The following is a 15,596-nucleotide window of genomic DNA, read 5'->3' as shown; positions in this document are numbered from 1 at the left end:
CATGGAACGAGATCATTACGACGAGAAAGAGCTTTCACATGAATACCACACTCGTTCGGATTGAACCCGAATCAGAAGCGAATCTACAGATCTTCAAAAAAGAAGAGTAAGGTCAAGATTCGAATTTCCAGATGAACGAGATTATGAGATAGAAGATAGTTCTTCTGATGGCGATGTGAACGCAATAACAGATGCTCGTCTTTGAAAGATGACCGAGAAGGTAATGTCGAAGAAGCGCTCCAGAGAGGAAAAGATTGACAGGATGCACCGAGCTGCTGGAGCTCCCTTCAAACTGAATATCAGAGAATTCCGGCAGCCAATGAATTTTCAAGTTCCTAAACTGCCAGAATTCGATGAGAAAGCAGATGATCCAGATCAACATGTTTTACGTTATGAAACTGCCATGACTTTGTGGCAGCACAACGATGAGTTGATGTGCAAAATGTTTCCGCAATCACTGACTGGAGGAGGAATTTCGTGGTTCAATCAGCTCCGGGCACGGTCGATCGGGACTTACCAAAAGATGGTGGAAAAATTTATTTCTAACTACAAACACAACAGACGTGATCGGAAGGGATGTCACACATTGTTCCTTCTCGCAATTCGTAAGGAGGAAAGCATCAGACAGTTTACTCGACGCTTCAACAAAGAGGTGGCAGACGTGGATGGTGCCAACGATCAAGTCGTCATCGCGGCTTACAAACAGGCATACCAGTTTGATGAAAGGGGTTTATACGGTACCTTGGTCAAGAGACCAGAAAATACTTTGGAAGAACTGTATGATCGAGCAGATGAATATGCTCGAGTGGAGGATGATTCCAAAGCCCGAGAGACGAGAGATGTTAACAGATCATCCAACCACCAAAATGATGGGAAGAAAGACAAGTCAAAGAACCGTTCGAGTGGACAGAATAATGATCGAGGTGAAGTGCAAGAGAAGACTCATGGAGAACGGGCATAATCAGGATATTAGAAATTTCATGATTTGAAGCTGACACCATTGAACGTACGACTAACAGAATTGTATGAGAAAATTGGCAAAGATTTTAGCCCCCCCACGGCCTTTGCCAGCGGAGATGCGCGATAAACGTGATAAGAGCAAATACTGCAATTATCATAAAGATCATGGTCACAAGACTAAGAATTGTAAGGCGTTACAGATCGAAGTCCAGCAATGATAGAAGCTGGAAAGCTACAAGAATATGTGAAGAGGGATTTTGCAACATGATCTAGACAACGAGGCACAACACATGTGATAAACGTCAGTCACGCTAGGATCCACTCTATAACAAGGCGGGCATCCGAAGACGAGACTAGGAGAAAGCTCAGGCAGTTAAAAGAGTGGTACATGTCAAATCACATCGATTTCGCCAGTGGAGAAGGATCAGAAATCTGGAGCTTGGATGCACAAAAATTGAGTTTACTCAAGATGACTTGAGAGGTGTTTACGCTCCACATAATGACGGTATCATCATATCAACATGGATAGGAATGTTCCGAGTTCATCGTATTATGATAGATACATGAAGCTCTGTGAGCGTGCTATTTTCTGTAGCTTATTCAGCTATGAATCCCACATACGACTTGATCGAGGAGGAAGAAACCAATTATCGGCGTCAGTGGCGAAGTAACCAAAGCTGTTGGGAAGGTAAAAATGCTGATTACAGTAGCAAACAAGCATGTTCTGGGAAATTTCTTGTTGCTGGATTGTCGAGCACCCTACAATGCAATTGTAGGACGGGACTGGATGCATGCGATTGGTGCAGTCACTTCCTCATACCACCAGTGTCTGAAGTTCGTTACATCTGAAGGGTTCGTAAAGGTGAGAGGCGACCAGATGGCCGTCCACAAGTGTCACGAGAACGCAATGGACGAATACCGAAAGTCAGAAGTTAGCGGGAATCATATCATGCGAGTCGAGCAAAAATAACAATTACAGAGCCCTCTCCAGCCAGAGTCATATGTGGGAGAGGACGCGACTGATCCTCCAATAGTCGAAAAACTGGTTGAAGTTCAGATTGGGGATGAAGAGCATAAAACCACGTTCGTAGGAGCATATCTACCCGCGCACGAACGACAGGTCTTGATTATACTATTAAAGGAATACATTGACGTTTTCGCATGGAGTGTTGCTGAAATGCCTGGAATAGATCCGAACGTAGCCTGTCACAGGCTAAATATCGATGAGAAGTTCCATCCAGTTCGTCAAAAAGTTAGGAATATGGCGCAAAGCAAAAAAAATGGAGTTGCTGTAGAAGTCGAGAAACTGTTGGAAGCAGGCTTTATTTGACCAGTACAATATCCTCGCTGGCTGTCTAATGTCGTGCCCGTTCCAAAGAAGAATGGTAAAATTCATGTCTGTATCGATTTTACTGATTTAAATAAAGCATGTCTGAGCGACCCGTACCCACTTCCGCGGATAAGAGATTTGGTAGATGCGACCTCAAGACACGAGAGACTGTCATTCATGGATGGTTTCTCGGGGTATAACCAGATACCTTTGTTCGAAGAAGATCAAGAGCATACTTCCTTTGTGACTGACATAGGAGTTTATCGCACACTGTGATGCCATTTGGGATAAGGAACGCAGGAGCAACTTACCAGCATTTGGTAGATGATATGTTCAAAGATCTGATTGGGAAGATGATGGAGGTATATATCGACGATATGGTAGTCAAATCTATGCAAAAGGAGTCTCATTTTCTCGAACTACAAAATAAGTTCGATATCTTGAGGCGATATTGTATGAAGCTCAATCTGGCGAAATGTTCATTTGGGCTATCCTCGGGAAAATTCCTTGGATACTTGATGACGCACAGAGGAATCGAGGCGAATCCGGAGCAAATCATAGCCATTAAAGATATGCCATCTCCAAGAACGAAGAAGGAGGTCCAGAAGCTAGCAGGACGATTAGCAGCTTTAAGTCGTTTCATTTCGCGCTCGTCAGATCGATTCAAGCCATTCTTTGACGTTTTGAGGAAGGCAGTGAATTTTGGTGGACGGAAGAGCGCGAAAGAGATTTCAATGAAATCAAGCTATATTTATCTACTCCCCCAGTATTGGTGAGTCCGAAAACTGGGAAACCTGTCGGAGTTTATCTGGCTGCAACGGAGAATGGTGTAAGTGTTGTACTATTTGTTACTGAAGAACATGAAAAACCTGTTTACTTCGTCAGTAAATCTCTGACGGGGGCGGAAACACGGTATAAAAAGATTGAAAAAATAGCACTTGCACTGTTGCATGCATCATGTCGCCTCAAGCCGTACTTCCAGGGAAGACAGATTGTAGTCTACTTTGAATATCCGCTGAAGAGAATCCTGGAACGTGCTGATGGTTCCAGCCGACTAGAAATGTGGTCAAATTTTCTGGGGGAATACGAAATCAAGTACGAAACCAGAACTGCGGAGAAGGGACACGCACTGGATACACTATTAACAGACTTCCCTATAGACGACATAGAAACAGTTGCCGAAGAAGAAGGGCTGTTGAACAAACCCAAAGAGTCAACCATTAATCAGACTGGGGGCGAGTCCACTATGGAAGTCGATACACCTGAGCCTCTATAGACTGTGTTTACTGATGGGTCATCAAATGTTAGGGGAGCTGGTGTTGGTTGTGTCATCCTCACTCCTGAAGGTTCAAGTATCGATAAAGGAACTAGATTGGGATTTCCCGCATCAAACAATGAAGATAAATATGAAGCAGCAATTGTCGGTTTAAAGGCTGTCATACAGTTAGATGCGAAGAACGTGAAGCTGGTCACTGATTTTATGCTAGTAGTTAATCAGTTTTTGGGCACCTACCAAGCCAAAGACGAGAGAATGGCCTTATATACTTGGATTGCATGAGAAAATTGGTAAATGAGTTCGACCAGTTCTCTATTGGGCAGCGACCACGGTTGGAAAACAGGCACGCAGACGCTCTAGCATATCTGCAGTCCGCAGTCGACACCAACACCACTCGTTTTGTGGTAGTAGATTACCAAAAGTTACCTAGCATCTCCGACAGCCACTTTGTTCTGGCTCTCGAACACGCTAGTGGTGGCGAGTTATGCAACACTCCAGAACGATGCGATGCTAACAGAATTGGGGAACCCGAACTTCTTAACCCATAACAGGTTATGGATTAAGAGGAGGCGATGTTTGTATCCTAATATTTTACACCAAAAATGGGCTAACTTAGGCCTAAAAATCTCCTCTTTTCCTACATATGGTTCATTGGTCCCAATATTCCATACTGGTCAAGCCATGTAAGGCTAACTAGGCCTCACAAGAATTATCAAAGAAGCCCATATCCAAGCCAAGGCAAGAGTGCCACATCAGTAGCACATGTAAACATGGTAGGCCAATCGCAGCGTGCCACGTCAGCAATAAAGCCACGACACCTGTGACACGTCAGCATTATTGGCTAACCGGGAGATGCCATGTCAGCAGACGTGCTACATCAACAGTGACACGTCAGCAATGTACTAGGTGCCACGTCAGCACTGAAGACACATCAGCAAATCGGTGACCCAACAAAATGCCATGTCAGCACCTTGATAACGCGTCAGCGTGCAGTACAGTCAGCAGGTGACGTGGCTGAACAATTGTACAAACATAATTTTCCGTTAGCGTTAGACGCACCGTTAGAATATTCCAACAGAGTTAGTCTATACCGTTTAATACTAACGACATTTGTTTATATTAACACCGTTAATGATTCAATCAATATGGACCGTTCACTGTAAACGGCGTCAGCATCACCGTCAACTGCGTCAGCGTTGCGTCATCTGCTTGCGTCATCATGATGCCATCATCTTGGCCGTCGCGGTCAATCTTCTCCGGCGTGTTCATCATCTCCGACGACAGTAGCAGGGATTCCGGCCAACCCGGGCGGCCATGCCCGACGGCCTTCCCCGGCGGCGACGACTGGTGGCGGGGGTGGCTGGTGGCGGCGGCACCTGACGGTGGTGGTGACTATCAACGGCGTACGACGGCTGGACCAAGTTACATCCGGCAGCTGTGAAAGTGAACATCCTCTGGTGTTTCTCTATGCAACTTATTTCGGTGCCCCCAGATTTTTCCGCCCTAGAACTATTGAACTGCTGGATGTTTCTTCCCACCGAGTCAGGCCAACTCGTCTCAAGCCGAGCCAACTCGCCATCCAACCATGTTGGATGTTTCATCCCTGTGAAGTTTGTCCTAGGGATATTCTCTCCCCACTGTGTGTGGGCTTAGCCAATTCAACTACTTCATAAGCTTAGTCTTTTATATCCTCTTTGCTTAGTTAATTCCTTAAACCTAGAGGAAGTTTCTGGAAACATCTGGAAGGATTGTTGAGCAAGTCATACAAGGAATATTCTGGAATCTTCCAGGAGGCTTGGAGGACAAGTTTGGTTTATCTCGAAATTAGGGTAAAACCCTAATCTGCAATATATAAATAGGGTGGTTCTCAACCCCTAAAGGGTACGCAATCTTCTCTACACAAACTCCTGTGAAAAACTCTATCTAACTTAAGCATCAGAGGTTTTTTTGCAGGTACCCCCCCCCCCCACAATCATTGTGCACGTGGAGAGAAAAGCAGCAGTCCGATCATCACCCTAATCAACATCAGATTCGTGTTTGAGGTAGAAATATTTTACCATCCAAACAGGTTTCCATATTTGTGCAGAAGGGAAAATGATACGTGAGTTCTTCGCCAGACCTTGGTAGCACGACTTCACTGAAAAGACTCCACTAGTCTCCCATCTCCAACTTCTGATATCTTCCACATTACTTAAGATAAACCTCTCTAGTAGAAAAGATAGAGTTGTTGCCTCGTGGATCTCTGTATCAGTGAGTCTTCTTTTAAAATCCAAGTCCCAACTTGTACCCCTTTCTACGTTGCTTGTAGCCAGTTCGCTTACCCAACATCTCTGAAGCTGATGCTTCAAGCACTTTATTGTGAAACTTGGTTTCATATTCAATTTGTATGATTTTGTGTAACCATTTTTTTTTATGTTGGATCTTTTTGTATTCTGGTATTCTAATAAATAACTCACCTTTCAAGTTGATAGTCGATACCTTAATGAAAAATCCACACCTCACATGAAAACCTAACCATTTACGAAGAACTTATCTCTTATGATTCTGTTTGTCGTGTTGGTTGCAGGCCTAAAGATATTACTCTGATACTACTCTAACGAGAATGATGCAATTATGGAGTCTTCAACAGACGAAGAAATTATTGAGTCAGTAATGAATAATGAGAATGATCCTGAACCAGATGATAGCAGCATCGTACCAAATGTGTCATCTAAAGATGCTTTTCAAGCGATGGTCACTTAAAAAATTTACTTGCTACAACACGAGAAAAATATTCCAGAAAATGTGCATGCGTTACATAAAATTAAGGATACAGTTCATTTTGGTTTGGGTGGAAGAAAAATACGATCAACCACATATGAATTTTTTTGAGTTCATTCCTACATATATTTTTTAAATAAAATTTTTCGATTATTTATTTTGGTTTATTTTTATATATATTTTTCATACATAATTCAGTGATTATTCGCTTATATTTTTATAGGGCCTTTAAGAAACCAATTTTTTTATTCATTAATGCATTAAGCGGGGTTATTCATTTATCACCTTGGCCCAAGTCAGGATCGGAAAAAATTATTCATTTGGCGAGGTTATTCATTTATCGAGGTTCGACTGTACATGAAGCCATTTCCAGTTTTTCATATTAATTCTCAATTTTCTTTTTCTAAAATTACTTTGGAAACATAAAAGAGTAAAGACTTGCTTTTTATTTCTCTTGCCATAACACTTCTCTTTCTCCGTCTCTTCTCTGTATGTTCATTGTGTGTAGAATTTCTATATGACTAGTGTCTTCCCGTGCGTTGCACGAGGCTAAGTTAATTGAATTACTATTTGTGCTGAAAATGTAAAGATGAGCATGTCCTATTTTTCTTATGAATGCAGCATGCCAGCATCTACTAAGTTTGTCTTACATATTTCGGAATATATTCATACATTTGAAAGTGCTAAGTATTCCGAAAGTGCTAAGAAAATATAATTCACAACTGTTACTAAGATAGTTCTCAAACATATACTTGATATTTAACTGAAATTACTAAAAATAATAACTAAGAATCAAATTGCTAAGAAAGTAATTTTGGCGAAATGAACTAAGAAAGAATCACAAAGAATGAAACTAATAATAAAGCAATCCTACCCAAATCACTAACAGAGAATCATATTTACTCTACTCATCCTCATCGCCTTCATCTCCTTTTTCATCCTTGTCATCTTGTTTTTTTATCCATTTTACTGTCTTCTTGAGTATCCTCATCATCTTCTAAAAGCATCCGCCTTAGCCTCTTTCTTTTTTGCTTAGTGGTGGTCTTATTTTTTTTCACCATAGCATTTTCATCATTTTCATCTTCATCATCTTCTTCTTCATCTAAATCCTCTTCCATTTCATCATCTTTTTGAGCATCCTCATCATCTTCCTTTTCAACTACCATATGCCTTAGCCTCTTTCTTTTTGCTGCTTTTCTATTTGGCGTGTTTTATCCCCCAAAAGCCTGATCTTCTGTTGCTTGTCCTTTAGTGGTGTTTTCGAACCCAAATGCTCACGGGCGGTGTTCTTTTTTTTTTTACTTGTGCATATTTTCCATCTGAATTTGTATGTGACAAACAATGCAAAGAGGGAATACAGTCGGTAGACTATACAATGCTCACCGGAGTTCAGGAGAAAGATATATGTGCATTAGTATCTATAGAAACGTGATAATGGCATGTAAATAGCTATAATCTATTCGTGGTAACCTTATCTTTACAAAGAAGGGATTGCAAACACCAGCTTGGTAGATTGTTATTTGGTGAGTTTATTGCGTACTCTACGATGAAAACAAAAAATGTATATTTACAAATACAAACACCTCTAAGCCAAGTACCAAAATATTATCGGACATTAAGACGTAAGACGAAACACCACACCTTCACAGATCAATCGTTCCATGAGACTATTTCAGGCACGTACATCCTCACATACTATAAAGATTTTCCAGCGCACAAATTACAGGCTATGACAGAATGGTCCCGGGGTGATCAGCAGCGCCAGGATTGCGATGAGCTGCCAACACAATAATGTTACAGCCTGATGCATATCCACCTAAAAGAATGGCAATATATATTACACAGCAAACTCATTGAAGTTGGCAGGTGAGAGAAGCGTTCTATTTCGATTTTGATCACTTACTATTGGGATTAGTTGGGAAAACACCAGCAGCAGTATGTCCAAACCTCTGATGTCATACTGAAAAAGACTCCCACCATTCTTTCAAAACATCTCGAAAGCATTTAGCTTGGATTGAAGGTACTACACGAAATGTGTTTGAAGTAAACATCTATAAAGGATACCTAGGATTGGAAAACCATACCCTGAGCAAACTATAGCTGACATGGAAATTTTCCTTCATAGAATTCGCAGTTACCTAGAGTGACTCCCTTCATACAGAATCATTAATGTTTTCCTACGCCCATCATATGTAATCCAGAACTGCTCAATGAGGTTCTCCAGTTCCCTTCATTAACGTGGCTCCAGATTCTTATTATTTTTGTAAGTTGTTGTCGATGTGCAAAGAACCAATTAGAATAGTTAGAATATAAACGTATATGAGAAGGAAAAAAAACTCCCCAAGAATCCTCCAATCAAATGATTCTCTCCAAATAATTCTTATCAGATTACTCTTAGATATCAATCATATGGTTTCAATGGAATATCATAACAATCTTTACCTACAAATTGTAAAATTTTACACTCTCCTTTCAAGACTGAAGAAAGACTAATTTTGACCTATTGTAGATAGCACTTATTACTGTGGACGTATTTCATACCTCTAAAACGATCATTTCGATAGTGAAGAAAAGGACCGACACTCTCTTTGGTGTACCTGCTATTTGATGTAAAATAGTTCTAAATATTAATAGTAGTGCTATGCTTTGTATAAGCATTGAGAGATCGAAGGAAAAGCATCATTACTGTTAATAAATAATGGAATTAATATATTTTTTTCTACCTTCAGAACACAAAGTACAAAAACACATACTAAATATGATCATGACAGATAAGTTTACCTAGATAGTGTAAACTTTGTCAATGTTGTCGTTGTTGTAGGCACATCTTTATCTTCTTCCGAGTGATTGATTCGCGACTGCCGCCCAATACCATAGATCCAGAAGCCTTTGATTAATTTCGAAAAAATCAATTTTTGAAGTATAATCAGCTTACCCGACGTAAAACCCTAGGATTTTAACCTCAATGATTCCAAAAACAAATACGATTAGTTGCATCAAAATCTCCGTTCTCCGGCATCAGCAGCAGTGCCTTCATCAAACAATAAAAAAAATCATGACACGTAATCAAGGAAAATACCTAAACAAATTGATACAACAAATGAAATGTCTTGGAAACAGATTTGTATTCGCCTCTTGTATCAGATAATAGTATCTTGTTGCTCTATGTTTCGTTTTCACCATTGTATATAACTGAGCAGATGAGATTTAAGGTATAACAGTGAACAGATGAGAACTGATCAAAAAGAAAAGTGAAAAGATGAGATTTAGATTTTGAAGTTTATTTCCTTCGCTCTCATTCTCATGAAAAGGGATATGTTACGGTTTTATAGTAGCCATATGTTTATTGTTTTGCAAAAAGAAAAAAGGAAAAAGAATTCTTCAATTCTCATTGGTCGGGGGCTGAAGCTCTAGAATTCAAATTTTTGGCTTAACTTTCAATGTGAGGTCAGTATTTCGGTCTCAAATTATATATACAATAAAGAAAGTGAAAATCTAAGATATCAAAGCAAGGTTTTAAAAGAATAAATAAAAAAATCTTCATAAAGAAGAAATCAGATCAAATTTTTTGTTAACCCTAAAACAAGCCAAATAAATTGGAGTCCGTAAATTGGATGAAGCTTTTGAATGGTAAAATTGTTATTTTAAATGTAACAAAATGAAGTGTGCGTGACTGAGTTTAACTATGTTCGAATTCATATAAGGCTAACGGAAAATTAAAAATATGTCCCATTTTCACTAATCTATTCGGGGATCTATCGCCTAACTGAAAAAATCAAGAAGTTTATCCTAGAAAGGGAAAAAAACCCGTTAATGGTGAACATCCCACATGGGTGGTGTTATACGTGTGTCAATTTTACATTCGTACCCTTATCATCTACGGGAATGGTTGTATCATCTTCTCGTTAGAGAAGGAAACCGAGAGAAACTTAAAGGATTTACGGATAGAAATAGAGAGACCAAGAGAAAGAATGAGGTAGATCGAGTGAGATAGTGGAGATCGAGTTCGTTTACGGGTTTTGGGGGATGAGTACGGCTGATTAAAGGAAGAAAACATGAATCTCAGAGACGTTAGGGTTTCTTCATCATCAAAGCTGGTCAAATCAAGATCATGGTGATTCAAAACCGGTAAGCTCTTCCAACTCTGTTGCTATTTTCGTTGTATATTCATCTAATTTGGTTCGTTTTTGTTTAATCTCAACTTTCAATGAAAGGTTTATGTGAATTTTATGGATTAAATAACATTACTGTTGGTTATTGTTTATCTTTGATTAACTGTTACCTTTAATTAGGTTGTATACGCAGATGAGATGATAAATAAGCTTACGGCATCATTCAAAAAAATTCCAGTATGATTATTTTCCAATTCAAGCTATCTCTATATGACTATCTATTAACTACTCTTTTGATTTCTTGTATGTGGGTATGGCATTAGTTTTTGGGTACTGTATTGAAAGTGAGACATAAGGTTGCGTATTACTATTTGTTCTCTGTTTTGCACTATCATATAATTTGCCTTGTCAAAGGAAAGAATCTACTGTCTAGTGTCTACATGCAATTACTTCACTTACATTTCAATCTTATACTTGCACGATTAGTGTTGTGCTGAATAGTTGTTAGAGCATTTTAGCATTTGGGTCGCGAATTTTTTGATTTATGCTGGATAAGAAAGGTAAAACGAATGCTTGTCTTATCTGTGTATAAACAATGAAATGACGTCGTTGTTCTTCCTTAGGTATGCAAATGTGGATGTTCCTGCTAATGGCGTAGATAGAGATACCCCTAGAGTGCAGTGGACTGAAGATATGGAAGCTGAGTGGCAATTTCATTGTGGTGGTAAACACGTTAGGGACCCAGTAAACTTTTCTTTGCTGATCCTATATACATTTGTAATCTTAATCTCGGAGAACAAATCAGTCTTCCAAGATTTCGAACTCATCTGCCTGGTGATCATATTGTGAGTGGATATGGATACAAATCTGTCACTGGTGATCATATTGTGAGTGGATTTGGGTACAATTCCATCACTGATGAATATAAAGTTGTTAGGATCCACTATGATGATTACACACTGTGGAAGTTAGACAAACCCAAGGGACAAGTTCAGGTTTATACTCTTGGTAGTGGAAGTCGGTGGAGAAACATAGCAGAATGTCCCTACTCGTTGCAACGTTCCAATACCCCACTACGTCATGTCTTTGTGTGTTGAAGACCTGACGGTGGCCGAAGTCAAATTGATATTCCATCTCGGGGCTTCCTCGCAAATGGTGCTCTTCGTTGGTTGGACGAAGATTGGAATATTGTAAAATTTGATTTAGAGTATGAGCACTTCAGTTTGCTCCCATCAGCGCCAAGTTTTCGGCCAGGTGAGAAAAACTTCTATATACTTCAAGTGTTGGTGGGGTGCTTGTGTGTTGTTAGTGACCAGAATGGTAAACGTCTTGACATATGGTCATTCAAGTAGGAGACTAGTGAATGGAAAAAGATGTGTGGAATGCAATGTCGTTCAGATAAATTTATTGATGTCTATTGGCCAATATCCCTAACATCAAGAGGTAAACTTTTACTACGATTTGATTACAAGGCGCTACGATGTTATGATCCGAGAACCAGTCAAATGAAAAGGCTTGCTAATTGCAACACAGAATTCAAATTCCCAAGATCACCTTATCCTTTGATAGAAGCAATACCTCACATCAACAGTTTTGTTTCACTGAAAGCACTAGGAGAGAGCCCTATGAAAATAGCAAGAACCAATAGACATAATGATCTTGTGTCACTGTTTTGGTGACATAATGATCCTTTTAATCTATTTTGCCCTTTAGTCAAAAAAAATATAGCAAGAACCAAGAATGTTGTTGATTATCGTTAGATCAGCGATTAGCAAATGAATATGAATGTTTGATTCACTCAGCAAATAGAAACTATTGTTGCAGGCAGGAGAAGCAAAAGGAAATCGACTACTAAATCAAGTTGTGTAATTTCCTAGAACAGAACGGTTCTTTCATTATGTTTTAGAGCTCTTTTTTCAAAGTACGAGCAAGTGAAAATCAAACTCTTTTGTATTGAAAACATTACTCCCTATTGAGCCAGACATGCTTAATTATATCTCTTGTTGGAGTCATTCAGTTTTCTTTGCACATGTCATTGCAGAGCAGCCAGAGCTGTATGCAGCTTTCGAAGTTTTAATGCAAGCTTAGCTGCTTTTCCTGTTAGTATCATCCACCTGAGTTATCTGTTATTACATAGTTGATAGCAGAGCAAAATGTGATACTGATATATTTTCATCAGCACTTGCTCACTTTTACATGGGACATTTTGACTTGAACTGCGTCGTAATGATTGTTTAATGGCTTTTCTTGCGAATTTCTGTATTTGAATCTGATTTAAAGTAGATGCAGAACTGTAGAGTTCTGGTGAGGTTAGTGGTTTTCTTGTTTCCTTACATTCCAGAATTTTGTTAATAAGGCAATGTAGTTGATTGTTCAGTTTTTGCTTACAGATGTGAATAAGAGGGCAAGAAATCCATACACCCTATGTACAACTCGGTTTCTTGATCTGTACATTGTTACTCTCCGTAAATCATATTGAATTACTAGTCGTTTGGTGCAATCTGCAACTCATCCGATGCAAAAACCAACTGTTGATGTTGCTGCAATTTCTGAGCTCCGGGAAGCATAAAGACACTACCGTTTATACGCACTAAGATAGATAACAAATTGGGTGTAAGATCTGCTAGAGCTTACAGCGTACCGTTTTTACGCACTAAGATAGATAACAATTTCTGAGCTTGTACCGTTTTTTATTTTAGCACACTTCAAACTCAGATAATTTCAGTCTGCCAATTGGGTGTGGGATCTGCTAGAACTTACAGCGTTAAAACTGCTTTGTTAAGTAAGCAGAACCATCTTGGCTGGCTTGGAAAGGTAAAGTTCAAACTTTGCAGCAGCTCACAGCATGTTCATTGATGAAACCATTTCAGGGAAAAAATATGTTGTCTGCTTACCTGCGACCAAGTTGCCAAATCTAGCTGACAAAACATTAAAGCTGTCCTTGTTAGCAGTCTAGCTTCTCTCTGAAATGGCATCCATGTTTTGTCCATCCCTTGCCTAGTCTTTTTTGTCAACTATTCAACAGCAATTTCGAAATATGCTTCGGCCAAATACACCTGGGTGTTGGTCACTTCTACATAAAATATCACACTATTTCACAACACCATCAAAATTCTCCCCGACATTTTCACTGCCATACGCTGTTCTCTAAAATGTATAATTGGCTCTATTCTACCATCAAAATCATTGTACTGCAAAAAAAAAAAAAAAAGATCCCATTTTGCCATTTGAAATCCTAGATTAAGCCAAGTCAGTCGCTAAACTTCCACCCAAAATAGTGAAACTCAGAGTTTGCAAAAGAAGATCAAACAAGTATGAATGTTGTGGCAAAACAGGTTATTCAACCAGAAACATAGCAGAATATTATTAACATACATAGGTATCGGACTTGGGCTTTCTCTATGGGGGCAAGTGGCGTAAGATTTTTGTATTGGGCCTTCGTAAAAATAAGGCAGGTCACAAGATGGCAAGTAGCCGAGTAGTGCCATGGCACCCTGACTTTTTTTTAGAACGATTTTTTGGGGACCATGATTTTTTTGGGGACCATTGTTTTATAAGGCCATCTACCTTATACTTATAAGGGATGTCCTAAAATGTAGAAATTACTAATTTGCCCCCCTAACCCTAATTGAGATTATAACTAAATTAATAACTACCAAAATATAAGAAAACCTAATCTAATCTATTAACAAAAACAAAAACCAAAATCAAACTACCCTACCGCCGCACAAATAAAAAAAAGTCTTCTTCTTGTTCTTCTTCTTCCTTTCAACATCGTCTTCATCGATTAATCGTCGATTCATAAAATTTTCATCGTCGATTAATCAATCGACTATAAGAATGGTTCTACGAAAGAAAACCGAAAGACTACCAGGAACAGGTCCCCCATTAGGACATCTAGCAAATCAGCCAAGTGATTTTGAGATTCATAAAGAAGTGGAAGAGCCAAGTGAATCCATAATCTAGTATAATAGACGCGGTAAGAAGCCTGATTCTTCCATGGGACCGATTCGCAGGTATTTCCCGAGAAACCCATTTCTTTTAATTTGATTTTCATCGATTCAATTGATTAGAAATCATCAAAATAGGTTTCAAATTGAAGTTACAGTGTTTAGTTCGGTTAGAGTGTCTTTTATTGTTTCCCTAGTTTCTTAACCGAACTCCATGAAACGAAGAACAGTTCGGTTTTATAGGATTCGTTTTTTTCGCAAAAAATTGTTGAACTGTCATGTAACCGAACTATAGCCATATTACCAAAAATAGGAAAAAAATCCATGTAACCGAACTGTTTGATTTTTCCCAAAATTTCTAGTACCCACACTACCGAACTCTAGCACCTTTGTTCGGTTGTTTCGCATAAATGTTTAAAACTGCCATGTAGCCGAACTGTACCCTTATTACAAAAAAAAAAAATTGGCCATGTAACCGAACTGTTCTTTTTTTCCCTATATGTTTAATACCCATATAACCGAACTTGTTCCAATATGTTCGTTTGTTCGCTAAAAACTTTGACAAACCGAACTCTTGGCTATTTACATATATATGTGGAGTTCGGTTTTCTCGAAAAAGTAATTGAGTAACCGAACTCTACCCTGGAACACGATTTTGTTTCTTGAGTTAGTTTTTTTTCGTGAATTATTCCTTGTTTCTTTTTTTTTTGTTTAGTGGCAAAGGTAAGAAATCTAACCAACCATTACCGGAAGATTTGAGAACTCCCACGCCTAGAGGCCCAAAACACTTAGGTGTCGATAAGCGTGGAACCAAAAATGCTAAGTATGGAGGTGGGTCATTACCCGGTGTTGTCATCCAAGATGGTGTCAATAGAGATAATGTTGACAACGTAATCCAACAAGTTAATGAAGAGATCGTGGAAGAGATGAGCAGTCAAGAACATAATCAAGGTGGAGAAGATGAACTAGCTCAAGGAGGAAGAAATGAGGGTGGCGATGATGAGGGTGAAAAAGATGAGGAAGGCGGAGACAAGGATGGAGATAAGGATGATAATGAATCAGAGGAGGGCTCGGATGAAGAGGAAGAAGAAGAGGAACAAGCAAACATAGTGGTAAAGAGACCTAGAAAGACGCCTAAAAATCCTTGTGCTAGATATTCGTACATTCCTCATAAGGATTTGTGTTTGCCGCCAAAGAATCCAACATAT

At 39.2% G+C, this 15,596-nt stretch overlaps 1 protein-coding gene and 1 long non-coding RNA gene across 3 annotated transcripts; both read left to right on the top strand.

Annotated features, from left to right (window-relative positions):
• The first annotated feature begins 223 nt into the window (after positions 1 to 223).
• LOC113352813 lies at positions 224 to 961 on the top strand. The gene has a single exon (XM_026596584.1). The coding sequence runs from the start codon at positions 224 to 226 to the stop codon at positions 959 to 961; it is 738 nt and encodes a 245-aa protein (XP_026452369.1).
• Positions 962 to 10,087: 9,126 nt separating this feature from the next.
• On the top strand, positions 10,088 to 13,289 carry LOC113350459. 2 transcript variants are annotated; one of them, XR_003360854.1, is made up of 3 exons: positions 10,088 to 10,454; positions 11,062 to 11,692; positions 12,829 to 13,289. It is a non-coding gene; the product is annotated as an uncharacterized LOC113350459 (long non-coding RNA). The 2 variants fall into 2 exon arrangements; XR_003360853.1 differs by lacking the exon at positions 12,829 to 13,289 and having other exon boundaries at positions 11,062 to 12,454.
• Positions 13,290 to 15,596: the final 2,307 nt, after the last annotated feature.

The sequence above is a fragment of the Papaver somniferum genome, chromosome 2, assembly GCF_003573695.1.
Source record: "Papaver somniferum cultivar HN1 chromosome 2, ASM357369v1, whole genome shotgun sequence".
NCBI classification, from domain to species: domain Eukaryota; kingdom Viridiplantae; phylum Streptophyta; class Magnoliopsida; order Ranunculales; family Papaveraceae; genus Papaver; species Papaver somniferum.
Note: the sequence above shows the minus strand (reverse complement) of the source record. Positions and strands in the feature narration are given on the sequence as shown.

Bases quoted from the DNA above. Each gene is read 5' to 3' on its own strand.
- LOC113352813 (XM_026596584.1), top strand. From the start codon at position 224: ATGTCGAAGAAGCGCTCCAGAGAGGAAAAGATTGACAGGATGCACCGA.